The sequence below is a fragment of the Lissotriton helveticus genome, chromosome 11 (genome assembly GCF_964261635.1).
Source record: "Lissotriton helveticus chromosome 11, aLisHel1.1, whole genome shotgun sequence".
Classification (NCBI taxonomy): Eukaryota; Metazoa; Chordata; class Amphibia; order Caudata; family Salamandridae; genus Lissotriton; species Lissotriton helveticus.
The window spans coordinates 583394397-583422278 of NC_136072.1; the positions used below are offsets into that span (position 1 = coordinate 583394397).

Below are 27882 nucleotides of genomic sequence, written 5' to 3' on the forward strand. Positions count from 1 at the left end.
TATTTGGTTTCAGCAGCCCTCAAATCCAGCTTTGCAAAGTCCCACAGTGACTACCAGATGCAAAGACACACGCCACCGCTCAGGGACAAGGGATGCTTTGGCTCTCAGCAGAACTTGACACTTTCAGAGACAAAGAGAGTCTTGGATGAGCTAGCATTACCTTTGGGTAAGTCTGCCAGACACAAAATTATTGATGTGATGTATATGTGATGGAATGCGTGACATGTGATATATGATGTGATGTGATGTTAATTGTTTTTTCTAAAGTTCATGTGCATCAACCAGTTTTATGTCACCAGGGTGAGACAGGATAACATCTGTTAAGATAGATTTATTGGTCACTGTTTTTGAAAAGTCTTTTGAGAGCACTGCGAAAAACTGAGATAGAATTTGCTGATCAGAGAGAAGTAGAAAGGGAGTGCCAGAGGGTGGGGGCCAGAATGGCATATATTTGTCCACCAATACATTAACGGTATATGTGGAAATAGCTCCTAGCATGCTTGGGTGCAGCAGTCATGATGGGATGCACTGGGTGGTTCTGTTGAGCCGTTTCGGTAGCAGTCCACAGAGCGCAATCCGTGCGAGACACAGACAGGCTTTCGTCCCAAGCATAGTATAGAGACCGCCCTTTTGGCTGTAGTGGAAGAGACAAAAAAGAGATTGGATCAGGGGTAACAGTGACTATTGTGCTCCTGGATCTCAGCCCGGCCTTTGATGCTGTTGACAACTCTATACTTTTAGATAGAGTGGGTCAGGCCAGTATCACAGGGAAAGTCTTGGAGTGGGTGGGTTCCTTTTTATGTTGAAATCATTTTATTATTTAGACTTCAGCATTAACGACTTCAGTGTATGTAGCAGAACCATGAAATGGTGTCACCAGCAAGCTGACATCCTCTATTGCTATTGCTTCTTCTAAGGATACTTTTGGTGACTACTTTAGAATGCTTTGTGGCTAGTAGAAGAGAGGAGGGGTCCAGTTAGTGATCTGTATATTGTGCTTTCTAATTGAGAACTGATGCTTTGACAGTTTAGGATAAGATGGGGTCTGAATGAGGGAGATTGGGAGTCTGATACTGAATTTGGTTGTTGTGTTATCCCTCTTGGCAGGTACGAGGATCATCCCAACGCCACAGGAGAAAATCGGGGCGCTGGAGCAGGTGTGCCAGATGAGAACACAGCTTAAGGCTGGGTCCGAGATGAACCTTCTGTCCCTCGGCAGGTCTTGCACACAGGCATCCTGCGACTATGTGCACTCAGCAGGCTCTGAGGTATGTGAGCATTGCACCACGACAGGCAGCATCCCTTTCCTATTGCCTGGCTATAGAGCTGAATACTTCTTTCACAGGGCACTGCACTCCCTTCACAGAGCTGAAGGCTTTTCTCTCATCATGTGAATGTCCTCAGCACTCTAAATTTAGTGCTTCCTCTATACAAATTGAATGCTCAACATTCTTAAATCTTCATTCCATCAAGATGAGACACCCTTCCTTGATGCTGAACACTTCCTCCTGCAGCTCTCTACGTAAGCGAAAGCCCTCCATCATGCTGTGGTAGGAGATGCAGTGTCATCTCCTCAGTTCTGCACATACACATTCTGTGGAAACACACTGAAGGCAACATTAGAAGAGTAACAAGTTGCAAAGGAAAGAAAATCCACCTGTCCTCTCCATGGATAACTGGTTCACAATAGTATCTAATCCTGAGATCCACCTAGGTGGAAATGCTATGAACTCTCAATATTTCAATTGGTGTGACTGAATGTGGGAAACACGATGATATTGTTATCTGTAGTGCTTACTCCACCTGCCCGGGGTTTCAGAGTGTTGTAAAAAACTTTGTAATGACATGAATGGTGGAAGCATGTGGTGAAACAGTTTCAGAGCGCTATGCAAAGCCTTTGCAAAAATATAAGTAAAAGGAGCATTGATTGGAACACAATGTACAGAGTTGTACAAAAATGTTTGAAACATCAGGAGTAAAAGAAGCTTTTAGTGGCAATTTCAGAGTGCTGATCAAAGTGTTACATTAACAATAAAAAAAAGCAATCATCTCAAATCATTAGTAGGCTAAGATTAGCCTATAAGGAGCCACCATTGCTTGAGTAGGGCATAGCGTGTCGACTGATACGGGCAGGAAGTCAGGGGTATAAAATCAGAATGAGGGCACTGTCTGAAAATGTCTACTTAAGTGTATATTACACGACAACTCTGAGACAATGTAAATAAGGTCTGGCAAATAGATAGAAATAGCCACTCAGTGTAAGCCCATCCCAGTCCCAAACACTGTTAGCAAGATATTGACTAGTGCACAAGTGGGGAAAACAAGATAAAGGTCTGATAGGAAATAAAACTATTGTACAGCTATAAGAACAGAATAAAGTTCATATTCAAGTTGAACATCACAATTGAACAGAGGGGTCAAGTAAGACACGGTTGGTAGAACAAAATAACAATAGTTACGACAGAGCCGAAAGTAAGAAGTGGGGTAATTCAGAAAATGTATTTGGCCAGTTAATTAATTTTAAACTTTTTCCTTATGTACTATGGCAGTCAGGAGTTAGAGGGCCTTACTCAAGGTTGTTGTTTATCACTGGTCTCCAAGGTGGCCCTGAGATATTTATTTTATTTATTTATTTATTCAGAGTTTTATATAGCGCGAACAAGATCTTTGCAGATATCAGAGCGCTTCACAGAGACAGGGGGTGAACAGGAGGGTGACTAAGCTTAATATTAGGTACAGTATAATATTCAACATAGCTTTCATGTGCTGATAAAGTAACAATAAACAGTCAAATAAACGTTAATATAAGACGGTACAGAATCTTTGGTCCAACTATAAAAGAGATCAGGCGAGCTAGGCTATAAGGCTGGCTTATACCACTTTCTAATAGTTACTGAGAGACCATGGGTAGGGACATCCAGTTTCAACAAACTAACGTGTATAATATGGTAATAGGTAGGGGGTGAGTAGTATAAGAGGCTCACAATCAAGTAAGAATATGATATCATTAGACGTTAGACAATGAGGTAGCCAGTGTTACACAAGCGGTGTCAAGTCTCTGATCCAACAGCAATAAAGTTCAGGTGAACTTGGCCATAAGGATGGCTTTCACCTCTTTCTTGAAGGCAGTGGAGGAGATAAGCCTGGTTTCAGGGGGGAGTGCATTCCAGATCCTGGGTGCCATTCCTGAGAAGGAGCGTTTGTAAGTTTTTTCCTTCCGAAATCTGCGAGGTTTCAGGAGTAGATTTTTTGTACTTCTATTGGATCTCGACCCTCCTGATATAGTCAACTTTTGAGTGAGGTAGTTGGGTGCCTTGTGGTGTACGGCCGAGTGTGCCATAACAGCAATTTTCAGCTGTATTCTGGCTTCAAAGGGCAGCCAATTCAGTGATTTCAAATCCGGGGATATATGAGAGTGTTTTCTTGAGCCAGTAATGAGTCTCGCGGCAGCGTTCAAGGAGGCTCTTAGGGGTGCAGTTGTTGCTAGAGGGAGTCCGCTGAGGGCCACAATTCCATAGTCTATGCGGGGTATGACTAGGGCTTGTACAGCAGTTTGGAAGTCTTTGACGGGGAGGAAGGGTTTAAGTTTCCTTAGTGTGTTGATTTGGAAATTAGCTCCTTTCGTTGCTTTGCTAATGTGCTGTTGCTTGTTGAGCTTTGCGTCCAGTGTGATGCCTAGGGATTTCACAGAGTCCACGATGGTGGGTCGGACATTGAGTGCTGTTAGGTGATTGAGCCAGGTTTGGGTGGTGGTAAATTTCGCAGGGGGTGATATCAGGAGGAACTCAGTTTTCAGAGCATTTAGTTTAAGGTGATTATCGGGCAACCATGATTGGGTGTTTCTAAGTGTGTAGTTCAGGAGTTTGATATCCTCCGGAGATTGAACCTTCAGGTAAAGTTGAGTGTCATCGGCATACATATGGAAGTGTACATTGGGTGCTTGGAGCAAGGTGGCAAGTGGTTCCATGATGAGGTTGAACAGTGTGGGTGAAAGGGAGGATCCTTGTGGAACGCCTAAGTCTACTGGCACAGGTGAGGACAGCACATTGTTGATCTTGAACTTCTGAGACCGGTTATATAGGAAGGAGGTGAACCATTTGAGAACAGTCCCGGATAAGCCCATTCTAGTGTTTAGCAGCTCCAGTAGGTTCTCATGTTTGACCGTGTCAAATGCTGATGAGAGGTCAAGAAGGATGAGGAGGCATGAGTCATTGCGATCAAGAATTTGGAGGGCGTCATCAATTATGTGTGTCATGGCCGTTTCCGTGCTGTGTTTCGCTCGGAAGCCTTATTGATGAGGGTTGAGGAGGTCGAACTGGACAATGTGTTTTGTTAGTTGGAGTTGTACACATTTTTCCAGCAGTTTGGCCAAGGTGGGGATATTGGTGATAGGGCGGTAATTGTTTAGGTCAGACGGGTCAGCTGTAGGTTTCTTGAGAATGGGCGTGACTTGCCCAACCTTGAGGGAGTCAGGAAGGAGACCTTGTTGAAGGGAACTGTTAATGATTTTGGTCCAGAGTGGGAGGAGCATGGGGGTGAAGTCTTTTACAGTATTAGCCGGTAGGGGGTCTATGAGGTGATTAGAGGGCTTCAAGGTGCCGAGCAGTTTGTGTATTGCTTCTTCAGAGTAGGTGTCGAAGGACGTCCAAGATGCGCTATTTTTAGGATGAGTGTTAGGCATTCTGATGTGGCTAGGGTATCGGCTTGCATCATTGAGGAGGTCAATTTTTATGTTGTCTGTCTTTAGCTTAAAGAAAGCAGAAAAGTCTTCACTGTGTGGGATATCGCCTGTTGTGTTGTTTGGTTGTAAGGGTTGCGACTTGGATTGAGTTTTGACTAGTTCGAACAACTTTCTTGGTCGGTTTTTCGCTTGGTCAAGCTGGAGGCTAAAGAAGTCAGCTTTCGCACGCTTGATTTTCCTAAAGTAGGCATTTCTCTTGTTCTTAAGCGTTTTGCGATGCAGTGTTGAGGGGTCAGCTCTCCAAGTGCGCTCTGCCAATCGCATACCACGCCTGTCTTCATTGAGTCTGCCGTCATACCAAGGGTTCGAGTTCTTGGTGGAGACTCTCTTTAGTTGCAGTGGGGCGGCTTAGTTGATTATTGAGTTCATAGAGTCGAGGTAGAGGTCGGTCAGTGATTGAACATCAGAAGCGCCAGCAGGGGGAAGGAGGAGACTGTAGGTGTGGGGAGGTAGGGAGTTGGGGTTTAGATTCTTCATGTCCCTTTTCCAGATCTTGGATTTGGTGTGTTGAGCCGGGGTAGGTTTGACTTTTTCGTTGATAAAGAAGGTGATAATGTGGTGGTCTGACCAATCACAAGGTTGGATTGCCCCCAGTTGGGTAGAGTCCTCTTTGGCGATGATCAGATCGAGTATCGAGCCTTTATCGTGTGTTGGGCTGTTGCATATTTGGGTGAGGTCAAGTGCATTAAGGAAAGTTTTGAGACTATTCACCACTGCGTCTTTCTGGTCATTCCAGTGGAGATTGAAGTCCCCCAGGTAGATTTGGGTGATCTGCCTGCCAGCATTGGAAGTGATCGTGTCCATAAGTTGTTGGGTGAAGATGAGGTTGTCCCCAGGCGGGTGATAGATGAGATGTAAGGCACATACTGGTTTGCCCTCGCTTGAGATATCGAGGCTGAAGAGTTCACAGGAAGTGAGGGAGGGGGAGGTGATTTTGGTAACGGAGAGGTTGCTCCTGAAAATGCATGCGACTCCCCCGCCCGTCTTGCCGGTCCTGTCGAGTCTAATGATGTGGTAATTGGGGGGAACTAGTATGTCCATAAACGGCGTAGAGGCTTCAGTTAGCCATGTTTCAGTCAAAAAGGTTAAGTCAAGATCCATTGATGAAACGAGATCCGCAATGTCGGAGGAATGTCTCTGGGCCGATCTGCAATTTAGTAGGATGTATTTGAGTCTGGGGGTGAAAAGGGTGGTCGAGTGTTCTAGAGATAGTGGGACTTTTCTGAGGTTGTTGGGGACGGAGCTTCTGTTACTTAGAGTTGGGTGCCTATGGGGATTTGTGAGAATTGTGGGTATGGGGAGGTGTGTGGAGGTAATGTGTTTAACCGGACCTGGGCCAAATGAGAGAAGGAGGGTGCATAAGTCGTGGTCCAACAGGGAGTTAAGGGCACGCCGGGGGCGGTGGGTGTTGTTGCGGGTGGGGATAGTGGGCCAACGCGAAGAGAATTGAGTGCGATGGCCAGTGGGGAGAGTGTGGCGTTTGTTGGATACGGAGGTGGTCGTTGTAGGTCGGGGTAGTCTGGGGAATGTGTAGAGAAATTCTTTGATGGTATGGAGCTCATCTTTGACTTGTAGGAGGGTGGATAAAATCAGGTCCAGAGATGGATTGGGGCTAGTGTTTGTGATGAGCGAGTGGTTGAGTGGGGAGCTGGGGAGCGAATTTGGGGCAGAGGGGTGAGATATTCTAGCGTTAGTGGAGAGCACATTGATGGGCTCTGCGGGCTCTGCGGTGGAGGTGGGTGGTGATCCAGCGGCCTATAGAAAATATGTCATAAACCACGCTACCCAACTTCATTACCTATAAACAAAATTCTACACTAACTCATGGACCCATTTATAAACCTGACATATTTGGGCCTACTGAATCAGGTGGTCAAATTAAATCTATATACACCTTATTTACAAACTATATACAAATTTATACATTTGCGGAAAGAATGTTGTCATTATAACAAATCCTAACTATTTAAACGACCACCATTGGCGACGTGATCTAGCTAATAGTAACCTACACTTCTGAATAATCAAGACCAGCTTGTTTGTCAAAAGTAAGATTTTATTTACTAAATTATGGTATTTCAAAATGTAGTTTTATAAATGTAATTTATTAGCATTAAAGCAAGCATGTTTGTAAAGAATCATGAGAAAAATATAAATTAAGCAAGTGAATCAAAGTTTAAGTAAGTATTCAAAGTTTAGCATTTCTAAAACCTAAGTCCCTAGCTAAGCTAAATAGATGGAAAATAAAGTAAAGTTCTTTGAGGATTCTTACGTGCTCCACGCAATGTCCGACAGCACTTCACCCTCATCGGAAAGTCAGAAAGCAGCAGCCAGCCCATCCCTAAGGGCATGACTTTTTATACCTTTCTATGCTAACTAATCTAAGCAAAGGAAAGTTTTCATAAATCCACGACGTCCCATTGGTTGAGAGTGACAAGTGACATGTCACCCACATTTCAAAACTTCCATTAAGTCACTTTTCTTAAGAACCATTGTCTTTTCCGAATGCAACCAGGAGCTTCCTTGGTTTGCAACATTTGTAAATGAATGTTCTCGCAGCGTTCAATTCACTTCCGCGGGTGCCAAGTTAGAGCTGACAAAATTGTCCTTTATCACATTTTCGACCTTGGCCACGTCCGACAGAATGATGACAGCACATCAGTTTTTGCTTTGTGAATGCAGCTTTGACGAACACTTTTTCAAAATGGACATCTCGTGACTTTTGCAGAGGTAAATTTCAGCTTTAGGAAACTCGAGCAAACTAGGCCCAAAAGCAGACAACTTATGCTTTCTAGTAATAAACAAATACAAGAAAAGTATTAATGTAAGAAATAATGTTGATTCTGTATCCACCCTAGGATTACTAAATAATTAACCCACCCAAATTAGTCAAATGTTACCTAGCAAAATGCAAACAAATAAAGCAGCGTTTATATCTACCAATCTTCATAAATCCATGAAACTTATATGCACCTAGAATAGTAGAAATGACATCACATAGACAAGGAAAAGCAAAATAAGCACATGCTTCTTTTAGGTTTGCTGCAGTTAGTAATGACAAAAACGAAAACAACACATTATTTTATTATTTTGCACGAACAAAAGATGCAACACATATGCACGTTTATGAGCACACATGTTAGTCCCCCCATGTGTAAAGTTTAATCTAGGTTATATTATCACAACACATCACAAATCATTCATTTTATTATTCATGTTATGGAAATGTGACTTCGCGAGTTTAAACAAAATTTTGTTTTCTATCTCGCTCCATCAACTCCCTCATCTGGTGATTAACAAATCACCACACCACCACCCAAAATTTTGGTAAATTTAACTTCCGAGAAAATGATTCAAATTCATTTGTGTCAGTAAATTCTAAAAACCAGTATCTGCAAAATCCTCAGAATTTGCATAACGTTCTCTGTGTAACTCCTGTAACTCAATCTCTCTTTCTTCTTCTTTTCTAAGTTTATAGATCCTTTTCTTTTCTTTCAACTGTTTCTTTCTTTTATGCAACAAACAACCTATTTTGGTCAAAATAAAAATGAATACTATTATAATCAAAGGTGCCAAAATCTTGCCAAGAATTGAACTTCCAATGTCATGAAACCAATTTTTAATTGCTTGGAATCTTTTTGAAAGTTTCCCTGTAAAATCATCTTCTTCTAAAGGAATTATCTCAGAATGCATTTGTGTAATATTCTTGATGTACATTTCAATATTCTTACTTTCATCAGGTATATATGTGCAACAATGTTGTACATGCAAAATGCCACAGACTCCTCCCTCTTTTGCTAGGAGTATGTCTAAAGCAAGGCGATCTTGAATTACCATTGATCTAATTGCAATTACTTCAACATTCACTAATTGGAATCCATCAGCTGTGTCAGTTGATAACCTATCAACTATTGTGGACAATTTTCTGATTCTCCCTGCATTTAGGGTTATACCAACAAAAGGTATTACTGCTTGAAAAATATCTCCCAAAACTTCAGTGAAAGTTTCTCTTTTGACTCTATTTACATAATTATGAATTTTAAACAATCCTTCTGAATCTCTGTCGACATGAAACACTTTAGGAAAAACAATTCCCACATAACAAGTTCCATACCAGTGGTCTGGAAGGTTGTAGTAGGCTTTGTCACCACAAACAAAATAAATCCCAGGAAAGATTGGATCCTTTCCACCTTTGAATCCCCAACCTCCCATAATCTGATAAGTATCTTCACAGTTACTTGCACCTACAAAATAATTATCAAAAAGTGTATTATCTCTTCTAATGCAAAGCTTTCCACTAACTGGTTTGTCTATGTGAATTGCAACATTTTCAAGCATTTTGCCATTTAATTTTTCATCCTCTTTCTGCCAGAATCTTGACTTAGTCTGCTTGACTAATTCATTCCTTTTGTAAATTGCTCTCCTCTCCTCAACCATATTCAAAAATTTCTTTCCTTCAGCACTTAATTTGCAAGTTAGATTATTCTTGTAAGCATACTCATAAGTGAGTTCATTAGTAACAAGGAAAAATTCTCTCATTTGCTTGGCTTTCTTATGTTTATTTAAAGCATTTTCAATCTTTATATTTGCAAAAATCTCGTCAAAATCTGAATAGTAATATTCTAAGCGTCCAGTTTGGTAAAATAAGCTAGTTAACACACTACATGTTACACCATAAGTAAGAGGAAGCATATTATATGTTACTCCTTCAGAAACAGAAGCAGGTAACTTGACGCAGACGTAGCAGTCTTTTGCATCCATTACCTTAACATATTCACTTAAAAGCTTTGTGAATGTATTGCTTGAAAAATCACTAATAGATTTATCTTGTTGAATGTTAGGCTGATGATCAATAACTTTTGCAGATGCACTATGTTTAGTTTGGCTAACCAAAGCTTTGCTTGTTATGTTAACTTTGTGTAATTCTCTGTTCATCTCTAAAGGAATAATCACAGCTAAAACTAACCAGAGCAGAATTAAAATGAGCAGACACACCAGAGTCATCTTACAGCATCTCTTAAAAACAGAACACCTTGAAGTGCTCTCCTTAACATAAGGCATTTTTGGTTAGTTTAGCCTCAAAATAAAGAAAACAAAAATTTTAAAATCTAAATTTATATTTACACCCCCCTTTTAAAATATTTTTTTTTTTTTTTTTTTTTTTTTTAAAACCTTAAACAAGATTTCTTCGACCTTATGTCATACATAAGTTTTCTTCAACTAAACAGTTTTTCTTCGACCTTGTGTCAACTAACAAATTTTCTTCAGCCTTTTGCCAAATTAATATTTCTGTACTTCAATCATTGTCACTAATTTCCTCGATTTCGTCTTCTTCTTCTTCACTACTACCATATATATCAATAACAGGTGGAATTACTAAATAAGTCCACTCAGGAGACTTGTATTTTTGGTTTGGTCTTATTATTCTTTTTCCTTTTCTCGACACCACTTCAATTTTCCTTCCAACTCCAACTTCCTTCCCAGGACTCTTTTGACTACTGATTTCTTCAACTTGTTCTTTTGGTTTCTTGATCAACCTGACTCTCAATCTTCCACCAGGCCAGTAGTCTGCTTTTCTCACGTATTTCTTTCTTGGTTCAGAATTATTTGATTCTGACTTCCAAGTTCTTTTCTTTCTGTTTCCACTTTCACCATCCACGTCACTTTCTTCAGTTTCGTAGTCTGAAATTTCAATTGACTCAGGAACTTCTCTATTCGGCAATTTCACTCCTTCAGGAACACTACTTTGTTTTCCATCACTGGTACTCGGTAATTCGTCTTCCTCTTCTTCTTCAATTACCCCCAATTTCCCAGATTTTGGATTTCTGTTCCTTACTCCAGAGCTTGTTTTCTGCCTTTCGATACTCTCCTGATCTGAAACTTCTTTTTGTTCTGCTTCTCCGTTTTCGATGGAGACAACCGAATCTTCAGTTATCTTTCCTTTTAACAGATTCTCTTCACCTTCAGAATCTATTTCAATGATTTCTAAGTCTTTTCTTGTCAAATTTCCATTCACAGGCACTGGTTCCAGATGTCGACTTTCTTGTCGATCTTCAGAATCTGGATTTATTTCACCTTCTGTTTCACCTTCTGCTTCAGAATCAGAATCATCTGTAGTATCACTTTCAACATCTGAACTCTCAGGAGTTGGTACTGGAATAGTATGACTCGGATGAATCCAACGTTTCAATCCTTTGCACTTTACAGCATTAGTAGTGATCAAAATTATTTGCCTAGGTTTCTGCCATCTAGGAGCCAGACAATTTCTTCTCCGATGTACTTTTGTCCTGACCCAATCACCAGGCCTCAGATCATGTGTTAAAACCTTTTCATCTGATTGAGCTTCAGTTCCCACCTGATTAGACACAGAAGTCACCATATCAGATAACCTTTTACAGTAGTCCAAAATAGCACTGTCATTTATGCTCAACAGTTTACCTACAGGTACAAAAGCTTGCCTCATAACTCTTCCCATTAAAATTTCATGAGGACTCAAACCTGTCTTTTTATCTGGTGTACTTCTTAATGACATCAAAACAAGTGGAAGAGCATCAGTCCACTTTACACCTGTTTCAAGACACATTTTTCCAATTCTGTTTTTAATTGTTCCATTAATCTGTTCAACTACCCCAGATGCCTCTGGTCTGTATGCACAGTGTATTTTCTGCTCAATACTCAAAGCTTCACAAATTAACTTCATCAGTTTGTTATCAAAATGGCTTCCTCCATCACTCTCAATAGTGACTGGAAAACCGTACCTTGGGATGATTTCTCTGAGCATCAGTTTTGCTACTGTAATTGAATCACAATGTCTTGTAGGGAAAGCCTCTACCCATCTTGAAAATAAACAAACAATTACAAGTACATATTTTTTATTTTTTTTTATTTTTTTTTTAAAACCTTTATTGTGCACGAAAAAGAACAAATACGGGCCCACAACCGTCAGGCCGGCCACGACACTTTGAAGCACAATTGCAAGAAATACATTTCCTCAGCGGCAGCGGATGACATAGCAACAATTAATAAACGTTACACTGAATAGAATCATGTCACCGAGGAAAAGGAGCATTAAAGGTTAATTTTAAGTTCGTTCCCAATCTAAACATAAATCAGTAAAGAATAAGAGATAAGGGGAACTGAGTCCACACATTAGAATCACAACATAGGCAGGTGGCATCATCATTGAGAACAACAACGGAAAATAAGACCACAGACAGTATGGCGGTACAAAGTAAAACAACAAGATAATTAGCCAGCATTTACGCCCCACCTACAGCGCCACCCCCTCCCCATCAACCCCTACCACGGACCCAGAACAGAAACAGACCAAGAAAGCGCAGAAACATAGAAAAATAAGGCCCATAGAAACTAAATGAAAAATAAAACCCTCCCCCCACCCTACACCAATGCGGAGGCTACGGCCTACCCCCCCCCCCCGGCAAAGTGTCTGTCGCCCATTAAAGAACCCGAAATATAGACCAAGAAAAAAGGAAGAAAAAGAAAAATGAAGAAAAAGGAAAGAAAACCCCTCACACTTGAAATATAGGGAGTGAGAAAAGAATAAACCAATCCACAACTCCCAGAAAAAGAGAAGGTGGGGAGGAGCCCACCCAATACCAGATCTCCCGGACTCCCAGCCATACAAAACCGTCACGCCGTGCAGAGCAGTAGATGCGGAAGAGATAGGTCCAAAAGAATGGCAGAATCAGTCACACTCAGATCCCCGGCCAGCACAAAGTACGCCCCCCCATCAGCAAGAGTAAAGAACATGACATAGCAATTACAAACTGAAGTGGGGAAAATCAGCACATTCAACGCAAGAAACATAGTAAAATGTTGTGCAATCTGGGTCCCCCACAGCCGGGCTAGCAAAACAAACGGGGAAAACACCCACAGCACCGGCCCGTACAACAAAACCCCCCCAGGCATAGCCTCACTAAGAAGAGGGCCAAATCTATATGCTCTCGGTCACCCCGGCCACAAGTACATCGTCCACCCCGAACACAACAGGACAGCCCTAAGCACACGAGAGAGTGGGGAAAGTCAGCACAGAGAACAGCGACACACAATGAAGAAGCGCCCCAGCCCGAATCCCACCCGCCAATCAAGCACACGGCCATAGAAAAAATGCCCCCTAGCCCTGGCCCGTCCGCAACCGTATCCCAGAACATAACTCCCTCAGAGGGCCCGCCCCCACTGAAAACAAAGAGACCAAATGGCCGTACTCAACATAAAGGAGATGGTCCTAGACAAAATGGACGCCACCGTTCCCAAACAGCGCCATCAAGCAAAAGGAGCTGCGCATTCAAAGCATCAGTGCGTTGCAAAGTACAATTTATCGATAACATCACAGAATAGGCGCAGTCGGCCAGGATAACCAGTTATTGTAGCAGCGGCTCCATGAATGCTGAGGGCGAGGCTGTTGGCCGCCTAGGGCAAGAGACATCGTAGCAGGGCTGGGGTAGTAAGATCGCAGTCCACAAAACCTTCCTCCCTGAACACCCAGTACAGTAGTAAATAGCAACACTAATACAGGCGGAGAAAGTCATCACGTAGTGTGCGCTCGAGGCATGTACAAAACAGTCCCATTCCCGTTCTCGCCAGCCAGGTAGTCGATGGCAAAGAAAAGCAGCCTAGCCCTATCCCAATCGTGGATGCAACCCTGCATACAGTCCCCCAGGGAAACCCATCCCCTCGGATACAAAGAGACAATATGGCCGGCGAGAAAAGGTGAAACAGCAATTCACAGCGGTCAAGTAATCTGGATGCCAAAAAAAAAAAAAAAAAAACCCAATCCCAGACCCAGGTCAACCAGCCAAGAAGCCGATAACAGGAAAGGCAGCCTAGCCCTGGCCCGAACGTGGATACACCCCCAGATGCGCTTCCCCAGAGAGGCCCACCCACCGCAGAACAAAGAAGCAAAATGGCGAGAGAAAGAACGAAAGCAATATGGGAGCGCAAAATGGCCGCAAAGAGTCACCAGGAAATCCGTCGAATGTAGCAGAAAGTTCCACAGAGACACCAGGAGTACACGAGTTTGTAGGCAGCAAAGTCAGGAGGCACAACACAGGAGCAGACGGTAGAACCAGCAATGCCACAGATAGATCCCGAGGCGCACACGATAATAAGTCCAGCCACAATGTATCACTCTTCACTGTAAGGGAAAACAAAGTATCCCGGGTGGAGTTGTCAGGCGGGCGATCTTGGGTGCCAACAAAATAGGAAGCGGGCTCAGGTGTCCAACAGGCCGGAGAAAGCGATGTGTCCTCGTGCAGTGTAGGCGGGGGCAGGCGGCAGCTTTGCGGAACCAGATCGTTATTGTCCCACCGCAGCGCAGACGCCATGTCATCTAGCTTGCCTCCCAATCTTCCGTAGCAGTGGTGCATCTCCGCACGGAGGTCGCACAGAGCGGACAGAACGGTGCCAAGAGAAAATATAGGCTGTCCCACAGGTCCCGGGGGAATCTCTCGAACCTCGGGCTCACCTACAGGCGGGGCAGCACAGGTCGCTGGCGAGGACGGGCGCATCTCCCCACAAAACATGTCAGCACACAAAGCCATTATGGCAAAACCCCGGGACGTTCACCAGGATAATTAAAGCACTAGTATACGCCCTTTTAATGCTGGCGGGGTGCTATGTGCCGTGTCAGGGAGACACGCAGTGCAGGTTAGGCGCCCCGTGACAATCCCGGATAGAGAGGCATGGGGTCAGGCAGTCCTGGGCAATCCAACATGGCCGGGCAATCTTCTCCCCGTACCTTCAGCCTCAAACAAAGGCGCCGTTCCGATGGGGTAATGCAGCTTCGTGAGCGCCGCCTTCCCTCCGCCCGCTTTGAATCCCTTCAGGTGGTTGGGCTCAGGCAGCGCCTCTCAAGGGTCACGCCGGTGGTCCAGCAGCCAGCGCCGACGGAGCACTCCGGCCGACAGCAGGTCTCCGAGGCACGGCAGGATGAGCCCGTACAAGCGGGGTCCAGGGCTACGGACTGGCAAGTGGCTATCTCCGGTTGCCGGGCAGGTCGAGGGTCCGGGACAGCACCGCCGGGATCAGCGCCGCATCGCACCCACTCTGCCGTCAATTCCGCCAGGATCAGAATCAGGATATCGGCACGGCAGAAAAGGACTGGCGGAGCCGGGAGCCTACAGGTCTGCTCCGGTCGCCATCTTGGATCCTACAAGTACATATTTTAAACAATTGTGTAAGGGCATTTCAATGAAATCCATTTGTAACCTGGTAAAAGGACCACCCTCTCGACCAATTATTCCTGTCCCCACCACTGATTTTCTGTTTGGATTCATTTGTTGGCATGATAAACACCTTTGACAAAAAGATTCTGCAATTGTTCTAAATTTAGTATTGAACCATGTTTCTCTGAAAAGTCTAATCATAGAATCTCTTCCAAGATGTGCTGGACCATGATATAATCTGGCCATATCAGCAATCAAGCAATTTGGTAAGACCACTCTGCCATCTTTGTAAACCCATACTCCATCTTCATCACGTGGTCTACAATCTGATCTTAACCACAGGTCTTTCTCTTCATCATCTGCTTCGTTTTGTAAATCTCTAATCTCATGCCATGTTTCTACAACTGTTGTTAGCATTAATGAATTTGAATCAGTTTCTTTACTTCTTTCCCGATTGTATGAATAACCCTTTCTAGCACAGTATTTAGCCGTTTCATCTGCAAAGGCATTGCCTTTGGAGATATAATCAACTCCTTTAGTGTGCGCTGCACACTTAACAATAGCGATTTCTTTTGGCAATTGTATTGCTTCAATTAATCTCCTAATGAAAATTGCATTTTTAATCGGTGACCCTGCTGATGTCATGTATCCTCTCTGTGACCAGAGTTGTCCATAATCATGCACAACTCCATATCCATACTGACTATCAGTAATTATGGTAACTCTTATATCTTTTGATATTTCACATGCACGAATCAAAGCAATCAATTCAGCCACTTGTGCTGAACGAACTCCTTCAAGACATGATGCTTCTTCAACATCTTTAACTGTACAAACTGAATATGAGGCTTTCAAGACACCTCCTTCGGATCTTAAGCATGAGCCATCTACAAAGTAGACAAAATCCGATTCAGACAAAGGTCTGTCTTTGATGTCTTTTCTTGGTTTAGTGCAGAATTCCATGACATCTAAACACTCATGTTCTGTCTCAATGTCATCAATAATTTCAGAATCAGGCAGTAATGTAGAAGGATTCAGATTTAAACATCTTGAAATCGAAACATTATCTGCTCCTAGTATGATTTTCTCATACTTAGTCAATCTGCTACTTGTTAAATGCTGAGTTTTACCTCTTGTCAGCAATATTTCAACTGAATGAGGTACAAAAACTTTCACAGGAAATCCCATAATGATTCCCTCACTTTGTTCAAGACTAATACTTGTAGCTGCAACTGCTTTCAAGCAACCTGGTAATGCTTTTGCAATGGGATCAAGAACTGCAGAGAAGTATGCAATAGGTTTCTTTAGATTTCCATGTCTCTGAATCAACACAGATAATGCACATCCTTCTCTTTCACTGCAATACAGTTCAAAATCTTTCTCATAATTTGGCATACCTAAAGCAGGAGCTTGGCATAAGCTCTTTTTCAGGTTCTCAAAAGATTCCATCTCAGCATCATTGAGAATAATTGGATCTTTTACATCTGACTTTGTCAGTCTTTGCAGTGGTTTCGCAATTACTGAGAATCCACTTATCCATTGACGACAGTAACCAACCATTCCCAAGAACATTCTAACCTGTCTCTGTGTTCTTGGAGGTAACATAGCTTGAATCATTTTTATTCTCTCAATTGTTACTTGTCTCTTTCCCTTTGCAATTCTGTGACCAAGATATTTTACTTCTTGTTTGCAAAACTGTAATTTTGCTGGGGACACTTTATGTCCCTCGTCTGCAAGGCGATTCAACAGTATTATTGTGTCCATCACACAATTTTCTCTTGTCTTAGCAGCTATTAACAGATCATCAATATACTGCACTAACGTAGACCTACCAGGTAAGTCTAGGTTCTCTATGGATCTTTTTAGCAATTCATTGAAGATTGAAGGACTTTCTGTATAGCCCTGAGGGATTCTACACCATCCGAGGGTCTTACCTTGGAATCTGAAAGCAAAGATTTCATAACTGTCTGGATGTAAAGGAACCGTAAAGAAAGCATTGCAAAGATCAATGACTGTGTACCATTCAGCATCATGTGGAATTTGGTACAGAATTACTGCTGGATTTGGAACCACAGGACAACATGGAACTACAATTTGATTAACCTTTCTCAAATCTTGTACGATTCTAAATGTTCCATTTGACTTTTTAACTCCCATAATTGGTGAATTACAAGGACTACTCTCCATTTCTTTCAATACACCTTGCTTGATGAATTTTTCAATTATTGGTGTAATCCCTTCAATTGTTTCTGCTTTCATTTTATACTGTGGAATGTTTGGAAATTCTATTCCCTGTTTCAATGTAATTTTTACTGGATCTATGTTTTTCATTAGACCCATTTCGTTCCCAGTAAAATCCCATATTTCAGATTTCACTGTTTCTCTGAGCTCCTCAGGTAAATCTTTCTTTTCTAATGTAGGAAATAATTTTGCTTCTTCTACTTCCATCATCATCATTGTCATTCTGTACAAACCATCTTCTTCCATTGTTTGTAATTCAACTCCATCAGGAGAACAATATATCCTACAATTCATTTTACATAGAATGTCCCTGCCTAATAGATTCACTGGACTACTATTACAAACCACAAATCTGTGTTTGTCTCTATAATTTCCAATTTCAACTGGAACTGGATCAGTTAAGTCAGTTTTAATTTGTTGATTACTTACTCCGACAACTTGGATGGTATCCCCAGAGAGAGGTAGGTTTTCAATTTCCACTGATCTAACAGTAGAACGGGTAGCACCAGTGTCCACTAGAAAAGTGATGTCTACATCATTAACTTTCCCGTTTACAAAAGGACCAGACTGGTCAACCTCAAGAGTGGCTCCAACAACACACTCTTCCTCCTCTCCCGGGCACCGTCAGCAATAATCATCAGAATCACTGTCTTGACTCTCTGTTAATAAAAATTGTTGTGAAGCATTTTGCATTTGCACTCTTTGCTGTTTTTGCTGTTTTTGCGGTTTTATTACCTGTTCATTTCCCTGAAATCCCACGTTTGGATTATATTTTTGAACTCCCCCACAATTCGGAAAAGGTGGTTGTGGCAATTGATCCTGACGATTATTTACCTGTTGCTGTTGCTGTCGCTGAATGTTTAACTCGTTTAACCCCTGTTGCATCTGTAGCTGTTGCTGCAGGTCAACACCATTCTGCATCTGTGGATTCAATAAGGGATTCTTTAAGTTTTTAGGAGGATGAGGACACTCGTCTCTCCAATGTCCAATTTCGCCACAATTAAAACAAGGTAATCTTTGTTTCAACTCCTCAATCTTTGGGCTAAATTTCTTTGGGAAATTATTACCTTTAAACTTTCCTTGTATCTGGTTTGTATTTCCAGTTTGAACAAAATTAGTGTTCTTATTACCCATGCTGGCAATCTGTTGCTCAGCCACTTTTACCTGAGCCCACATGGCTTTTTCCTTGAGCTTCTTCTGTCTCACTTCTAATTCATCACTGCAATATTTAGCTTTTCTTAGAATTTCATCTACAGAAAGTGATTGCCATCCTACAATGCTATTTCTGATCATGTCTGCAATTTCAGGTTTTAGTCCATAAACAAATCTATAGACAAAATGACTCATATCTTTTTCATCTAGTTTTTCATAGCCACTGTATTGTTTAAAAATTAACAGTAGCCTTTCATAAAAAGAATGAACTGATTCTTTTGTTTCCTGTTCTGTTCTTTCTATTTTAACCCAATCAACTTCTTTGGGTGGAATTTTGTTTTTCATCCAAACAATCACCTTTTCGTAAAAATCCATTACAAGAGGATTAGGAGCACCTGTTTCCTTGATTCGCTCAGGTTCTGTTTTTGGCCAACTTATTGATATTTTGCATTCTGTCCAAAGATCTGATGGGACGACAATGTCGAAAAATCCATCTAAATCAATCCACAGAACTTTTGATACTTTGATAAATCTATCCACTTGTCTATACCATTCCACTGGTTTCTCCCTCAATTTTGGAAAGTCATTTGTAAACAATAGTATGTCCTGTCTCGACCAAGGGACATGAACATATCCTCCACCTGCAATTTCTCTCATTGGAAATTGTTTTGACAATTTCTCCAATCTTTCATCTTCCTTCTTTTTCGTCCATTTCACTCTCCACTTATTGAGTTCTCCCAGCTTTTTGATGTAAACAATCAAATCTTTTATATGTAGTATTCTCCCCATTGAGTTCAAACTTTCAATGTCACTTTCTGAAAAGTCTAGTCTGTAATGCTTTGCAAAATTCTTTTGTTTACTCACATCAATTTCAAGTTCCGCTGCTAGATCCTCTAATTGATCATACTTATTCTTTGTTTTCCACTGAATGCTTTTACAAATGAACAATAGTTCATCATCTCGATAGTAATTTAAACTATCTGGACCAATTGTTCCAATTATTAATTCTTCGATATTTGCTTTTAATTTGGCCACATCAAGTTTTGGTGTGGTCACCCTGACTTCAGGACTCCCTACATCTGATATAGCACCCATTGGTGTTTTTGGAGATAAATCCTCATTAAACGTTAAATCAGGCATTCTCGATCTAGAAGAGTTTATTTCAGAAATGTCTGAATAAAATTTTTCAGCAACTCTTTGAATTTCTGCATTTAAAGGAATAGTTAATCCTGTTTTGTTTGTTTCTCTTTGGTCAAATACAGGCTGAACAGGACCAATTGTTACTGGAACTGTCACAGCTTCCATGCCTTTTGTCATTCTTCTAATTAATTCTTCCTTAGATCTTAAATATTCAGCAGAATCAACATCTTCAACATTTCTTGTCTCTCTTGTATAATCTTTTGGAGCTTCCCTTGCTCTTGGAGCCATTGTAAAATGTCTACCTTCATTTCGAGCATTATCAAATTCTGGTCTTCTAGGAGTTTCAATGATTTCACAATTATTTGGATAAAGTTTGGGAGCTTCATTAATTGGAGGTGCACTCGGTGAAGTTTCAGTAGAAACCACTGGAGTAGACCATGATCTAGGAGGTCTCAAAGGCTGATTCTTTCTAGCTGTAGTATATATTTCTTCCATAACTGCATCTTCAGATTCACTTTCCATAGATTTCCCAGCAGGAGTACCCATAACCATTTCCTGAATTAAATACAATCCTTCACTCATGTTTCCCTGTCTCCACATTCGCAACCTGTCTTCATGAGTATCTCTTCTCCAAGCTGGAGTTTTAGAAGGTCTTTTAATTCCACTAGCTTCTCTTTGTAACTGATACATCTCATCTTCCCACTCAACTAAAGCTTCAAATTGAGTTGGTCTCGGTTTTGGAATAAGAGCATTCATTTTCTCTCGTAAATTTCTCAAGACTTTTACGTTAAATGAACCATCATCAGGCCAAGTTAAAACACCGTCGTTCTTTGTATAGCGTTTCCAACTATCAAACCATAAAACAGTATGATATCCATATTCACCTTCCATGTACGCTGCAGGTGTTTTATACTTATGAAGTAATTTACCACCTCGCGTTTCAATTTTCTTGTCAGGCGAAAATAAATTTTTAAACTTCTGAAGTAATGTTGGCTTTTTCTCAACATGTTTAAAATGATAACTCATTTTTAAGAGTTAAATCTAATTCACAAATTTGTTCGTAAAATATTTCCGGGATGTTTCGCAAAACAACCAATCCGTGCGCGAAACACACCAACAAGCCAATGACAGTTGAGCTACGTCACTTTTCAGCTCAACCAATAAAAATGGAGTTTTCCTGAATAACCAATTAACTTACGGATCGTCAGAGACTCAAGAGCCAATCAGAGTACAGTTTGTGACGTAGGTCACCCAATCCCAGCGCGGCTCTGTGACGTACACAGCAGCTGCGGTTTTTCGTTTCTCACTCCCGGCGCTTACCCCTCCTTCACAAAATCTTTTCACAGCGCCATTTTAAGAACACTTTTCAGTGTAAATTAATTCTTAACAATGACAATAAGGACTCATCTGTTTGTTTCACTATTTAGAATAGTTTACATACATTCAAGTATCCACACTTCGGAATAGACGGCGCTATTCACACTAAGGATAATTTTCAATTGTCAGTAGAGTAACCCTTACCCCACCCTTCTAACACGTAAAATTATGAACTCGCTTTCCTCTGAACGCACCGCGAAGTGACAGTTCTAAGAGTTCCACTTGAACATAAATTACAAATCAGACTCGCACTTTCACACGGAAAATTCCCTAAATTCAAACACACATGAAATCCGTACAGGACTCTCACCTGTTTATAGAAATCATGCACCGTTAGCAAAATAACGACGTTATCCGTACAGGACTCTCACCTGTTTTTAGATATAAAACATGTACCCGTACAGGACTCTAACCTGTTTATAGATAATCATGTACCAACGCTACTTTACCCTTCACTCAAGCTCGGATATAACTAATACTCTTATCACAGTGAGTTTTATGGAAGGCGCTTTGTCCCTATTCTCATGCTGCTCTAATTTCTTAGAAAACCCTCACTATACAAGATTCACACCTAGCCCTAAAACTGTGTTGCACGGCGACAACACTATGGTACACGGCGATACCACTTGTGATACTCGGCGATATCACTGCAAACAGAACAGATGACTTGCGTGACTAATTTCTCGCCACACAATCTATACCGGTATAGCTTACAGATAGCGCGAAAAACAAACTCAACATGTTTTAAAACATCGATCCTATTTCCATACCATAACACCTTAGTAACCCTTAGCAACCAACATATTACCTTGGTTACCCTTAGCAACCATCAATTTCTGCTACCAGAGAATTGATCCAGCGGCCTATAGAAAATATGTCATAAACCACGCTACCCAACTTCATTACCTATAAACAAAATTCTACACTAACTCATGGACCCATTTATAAACCTGACATATTTGGGCCTACTGAATCAGGTGGTCAAATTAAATCTATATACACCTTATTTACAAACTATATACAAATTTATACATTTGCGGAAAGAATGTTGTCATTATAACAAATCCTAACTATTTAAACGACCACCATTGGCGACGTGATCTAGCTAATAGTAACCTACACTTCTGAATAATCAAGACCAGCTTGTTTGTCAAAAGTAAGATTTTATTTACTAAATTATGGTATTTCAAAATGTAGTTTTATAAATGTAATTTATTAGCATTAAAGCAAGCATGTTTGTAAAGAATCATGAGAAAAATATAAATTAAGCAAGTGAATCAAAGTTTAAGTAAGTATTCAAAGTTTAGCATTTCTAAAACCTAAGTCCCTAGCTAAGCTAAATAGATGGAAAATAAAGTAAAGTTCTTTGAGGATTCTTACGTGCTCCACGCAATGTCCGACAGCACTTCACCCTCATCGGAAAGTCAGAAAGCAGCAGCCAGCCCATCCCTAAGGGCATGACTTTTTATACCTTTCTATGCTAACTAATCTAAGCAAAGGAAAGTTTTCATAAATCCACGACGTCCCATTGGTTGAGAGTGACAAGTGACATGTCACCCACATTTCAAAACTTCCATTAAGTCACTTTTCTTAAGAACCATTGTCTTTTCCGAATGCAACCAGGAGCTTCCTTGGTTTGCAACATTTGGAAATGAATGTTCTCGCAGCGTTCAATTCACTTCCGCGGGTGCCAAGTTAGAGCTGACAAAATTGTCCTTTATCACATTTCCGACCTTGGCCACGTCCGACAGAATGATGACAGCACATCAGTTTTTGCTTTGTGAATGCAGCTTTGACGAACACTTTTTCAAAATGGACATCTCGTGACTTTTGCAGAGGTAAATTTCAGCTTTAGGAAACTCGAGCAAACTAGGCCCAAAAGCAGACAACTTATGCTTTCTAGTAATAAACAAATACAAGAAAAGTATTAATGTAAGAAATAATGTTGATTCTGTATCCACCCTAGGATTACTAAATAATTAACCCACCCAAATTAGTCAAATGTTACCTAGCAAAATGCAAACAAATAAAGCAGCGTTTATATCTACCAATCTTCATAAATCCATGAAACTTATATGCACCTAGAATAGTAGAAATGACATCACATAGACAAGGAAAAGCAAAATAAGCACATGCTTCTTTTAGGTTTGCTGCAGTTAGTAATGACAAAAACGAAAACAACACATTATTTTATTATTTTGCACGAACAAAAGATGCAACACATATGCACGTTTATGAGCACACATGTTAGTCCCCCCATGTGTAAAGTTTAATCTAGGTTATATTATCACAACACATCACAAATCATTAATTTTATTATTCATGTTATGGAAATGTGACTTCGCGAGTTTAAACAAAATTTTGTTTTCTATCTCGCTCCATCAGTGGGGTGGTATTCGATGGGTGAGAGAATTTAAGGTCGAGGGGTGTGGGTGATGTAAGGGGAGGGTGGGAGGTAACGATGGGGTCGTCATCGATGGGAGGCGGCGCCGGTGAGCTGGGGGTGATTGTAGGCTGAAGACAATAGGGGTGACAAGAGGGTAGTGGGGGCTGAGTGTGGGGGGGAGAGATGGTGGGGTGTTAATGTATGAGAGGAGGCGTGATCTGAGGGACTAGTTGGGAGTGTGGGGGAGTGGGGAGTGAGAGTGGGGGGGGAGATAGTATGGGGGAGAGATCTGCCGCGGGGGGGGAGGTGTGCGGTGTGTGGAAGGGGGGTGGGGGTATGAGACATGTATGAGGGGGAATGATCTTCGTCAGTGAATGAGGGGTGTGGGTGGGTTACGTCGGGTGTGTGACTATCTATAGCACTGGGGGGATGGGGGAGGAGTGTGTCATTCCGCTGTTGCAATGGGCAAGGTAGGGTATGTTGAGTATTGGAGTTGGGGGGTGTTGCGCAGCTTGATGTGTGCGGAGTGGAGGTCCGCCGTTTGGCGATGTGTTCTAAGAAGGTAGGGAATAGGTTGTCGAGTTGGTCATGGTTCCTATCAGTGGCTTGGAGTAGAATGGTCCCATTGTTGTAGATGGTGATGGTGGCTCTGCCTGGGAAAACTTGGGAGGGTGTGATAGAAAGCGTTAGGCCATGAGCGGATTTGCTGGTGGTGTGGATAGTGAGAATGGAGAGGAATGCTTTCCTCCATTGTGCTCTACGCAGGGTGTAGAAGATGATATCATTGTTCGTGGCTCCGTTAATCAGTGAAAAATAGGTGTCCACTCACGGGGTTTCAGGGTGTGCCTTCCGGAAGTTGTGTTTGTGGCGTTTGGCGTTTTTTTTGGAGAGCTTGGGTGGGTAGATGATTTTGTAGGTGTGCTCGCCCATGCGTTCCATGGTGGAGGAGGTGGAGGTAAAAGAGGGTGGGAGTACGTGGGTGAGTTTGTGCGGTTGCAGGGCTGCAAGCCTAAGTGGACTTAGGTGTGGGCAATAGGTGGGGATGACTAGTCCAAGATGGCCCCCGCGGTGGAGGACTGGTCAAGATGGCCACCAGGATAGTAAATAGGGAGACAGAAGTAGTAGTCCTTTCTCTATTGTTGATGTGCCTTAGAGAGAGAAGAGGTAGTCCTTTCTCTATAGTTGATGTGCCTTAGAGAGATAGGGGCAGGTCGAGTTAGTCCATCCTCTGTGTTAGGTGGGGAGGGGAGAGATTAGATTCTATGCTGCTCGGAGGCGAAGAGGTAGACTTATCTCTGTTTTGGTGACCTGTGACCACGTTGGTATGCAGCTTCCTGGTCATCTGGTGGGCAGTGGAGGCGATTTATGGCTCCAGTATATGGCCCCCGCCATCTTAGATGAAGGAGAGTGATACGAGTAAAAGAATCGCATGCTGCGTGGATAGTTTGCAAGCAGATACATTTGTAAGAGTTAGGGCAGAGAATGCAGTGCTGGCTTGATTAGGATACAAATTAAATAGAAAAGTGTGCATGTAAATACCTTCAGGACTGTCAAGCTGCACTGAGGCTGTTCAGAGTCAGATGCTAAAAACGCATTTGTGAAAGAGGCAATTCCCATTTTCCTGTTAACTGCTCATTAAAAGTAGGGAGAACTCCAATGCTGTATGGTTGTTTTCTTTTATTTAGCACGTTTCCAGGGGGGGGAGGGGCCGATGCTAATAGATGCCTTGCTTCCGTGTACAGTCACAGCGCGCTCCTTCCAAGGAACGCCGAGCCGTGAGCTAGCCGACCCGCTGCCCTACTCCTCCATCCAGCCCCGAAGCCCCAGGATGCTCCGTTGCTATACAATCCCTCCAGCTCACTGCAAGCATGCAGTCCAACGAGAGAGGGGGGTCGGGTGCACCTCTGCTGCGATCCGCCCAGCCCCAGACCTCCAACGCAGGGGACAGTCCTCCGCGGTCTCTGTAGCGCTTCGCCGCCCTCAGCGCCGGGACTCTCGGAGGTCAGAGGCTCCCGATCGCTCCGCTCTGCTTCACGGCGCCCACAAGCAGCAGCAGGCAGCGCCTCACAATGCCTCCCACAATGCGCCTCACAATGCCTCCCACAATGCGCCCACAAGCCGCAGCAGGCAGCGCCTCACAAGGCCTCGAGGCTGCACACTCCAGGCTGCACGTCAGTGACTGCGACCCCGGTGGTCAGTCTCCAAGCGACCTCCCAGCGACCGGCGTTCTCAAGCAGTGGCGGGCAGCGCTTCTCATCTGACCCCGGCTTGCCCGGTAGCGGCTGCAGCCCCAGCAGGCAGTCTCCTGGCGATCGGCGCTCACGGGCAGACCCTCACGTCGTGCAGTCACGCCAACATCCGCAGCAGGCACTCCACCACCGTCCAGGAGTCCGCCGAGGCTCCGGAGAGAATTGCAGGGGTCCAGTCGCCGGAAGTTGCAGGTACGTGAAAAACAGACGATAAATCCAGTTCCTTTTACAATCCAGTTACTTGATGTAGAACCAGTTACTTGTCATACTCCAGTTACTTGTTTTTTCTCGCCAAAGATACACTCCAGTATGATGGCTACGACTCCCCATGGACTGTGGAGTACCCCAGGGTTGTGAAGTTGAGCGGTTGAGGCTTACTCCAGAGGTTAAAAACACATATCCAACTCAGCACGGATATAACTCTCAAAAACATTAATTTGCAGTCAGTGTTGCTTAGTCAAAGAACAGGGTTTTCATTTAGAGATTAGTAAGATACAGAAGTTAAACTTATGAAGCACACGGAAAAAAGATATTAGCATTTTGTGGGTCCAAGGAACGACCCTAACCTTTTTCATATCATTTGCACATTAGATTTTCTGTAGGATACGCCATAGCACAGTTTCACATAATGGTGTGAAATAACTCAGGACTGAAGATCATTAGTTCTAATGGGAACCTGAGTATTATATTTAAAAAGACAATGCTTTCCAAATAATCATTCTCAATTGACACTCACTGTATATATGAGACAGTATCCAAATGTAACACCACTGATATAAGTACCATAAAGTGTTTCCATCACACAAAAAAAGGAATACTTCCATGAGGCACATCAGGCTCATGCTACTCCCTGAAGTACAGAAAGGAGAGTGGCAATGGTCTACTAGACCTGGGTGAAATTTAAATTACGGTGGCGTAATTGGTGTAAATTTGGTAATTCCGCATTACACCTGTTAAGTGAAATTCCCGAAATTACACCATTACATTACTTCCGATAATTATGCACCATTCACAGTAAAAAGTTGCAATGAACATGCCATTCTGCTTAGATCGCAATAAGGGGAACATCATCGCATCCCCTCCTCCAGCTGCCTGTGACTAAGGAAGCTGGCATCCTCTCAATATAAGAACTCCATCCATTCACATGTCCATGCAAGAGCAAAGCCTTGAAAATATTTGGCGCTGCTATGCTCGTGACGGAACCACTCCGTCACGAGCCTCAGGCGCGCTGTGCCTGTGACGGAGTGGTTCCGTCACAGCCCCGCCCGCTCAATAGAACGCTCAGCGCAGGTGCGAAATCGCTGCCGCGCAGGCGTGGCGGCGGGGCCGTGACGGAACCACTCCGTCATTAGCACAGCCCGTCTGTGGCTGGTGACGGAATGGTTCCGTCACCAGCACCCAAAGGGTTAACTAAGAACTGCAATAAATAATGTTTTCCTTTTCAAGTAAAGGAATGGCTATGTTTATTTTACATTACTATCAGGCTGCAGATAGCAGAGCCTGATAATGAGCAGTGCGTCACTCAGATTTATGACCCAGGGCACAGAGGTGTAGTACTAAAGTACTGATGTATTTAACTCTGAGATAAAATTTGTTCTCAGCTCGGTATTGGATTATGTGAACAAAATGATGTATTTTAATTCTTTTAAATGAGAGAAAATTAAAATGTAGAGTCAACTTAATGATTAACATAACTCTTCATTTTAATTTGCTTTCTTTTCAATGTTTTGCATTTACAAGCAGCAGGCGTGTTGCTCCCAGTGGCTGGTGGGCACAGTGTCATATTTATAACTGATAAATACAGTCATTTTCTTTTAAATGGGAGACACATAAAGTGAAGAGAAATGTTTCTATGAAACATTGTCTTAATGTTTTTCTCTACTTTAAATTAGGCTAATTAAGTCCTAATGTTTTATGAAGTATGTTTCTTCACTTTAAATTCCTCACATTTGAACACATGACTGTATTTTCCTGTTACAAATATGGCACTGTGTCTACAGGCAACTGGGAGTAAAATGCCTGCTGTTTGTAAAGACACTTTGACTGAGAGAAAATTAAAATGATGAGCTTCATTTATTGCATATCAACATAAATCAAACTCTTCAGTTCAATTTTCTCTCATTTCAAAGTGTTGCATTTACAAACAGCAAGCATCTTGCTCCCTGAGGCTGGTAGACAGGCTATTATTTATAACAGAAAAATACAGTCATTTTGTTTTCAATGGGAGAAATTTAAAGAACAGAACAATGTTCTATCAACTGCAGAAAAATATTCCTTATTACGACATTTTTGCAGAACATTTTCTGCACTTTACATTTCCCACATTTAAAAAAAAAAAAAAGGTATTTTTGTGTTGTACATGTAACGCTACTACATATGCTTGCCCACCCTTTCACAATGCCCCCTCTTTCT

At 42.2% G+C, this 27882-nt stretch overlaps 1 protein-coding gene across 1 annotated transcript in view; it reads left to right on the forward strand.

Moving 5' to 3' along the window:
* LOC144790871 (actin filament-associated protein 1-like 2) overlaps window positions 1–27882 on the forward strand; it is a 266716-nt gene that overhangs the window by 202914 nt on the left and 35920 nt on the right. Inside the window, exons 14-15 of the mRNA XM_078665527.1 lie at window positions 14–166; window positions 1108–1268. Coding sequence (XP_078521653.1) covers window positions 14–166; window positions 1108–1268 — 314 coding nt within the window. The remainder of the gene's footprint in view (window positions 1–13; window positions 167–1107; window positions 1269–27882) is intronic.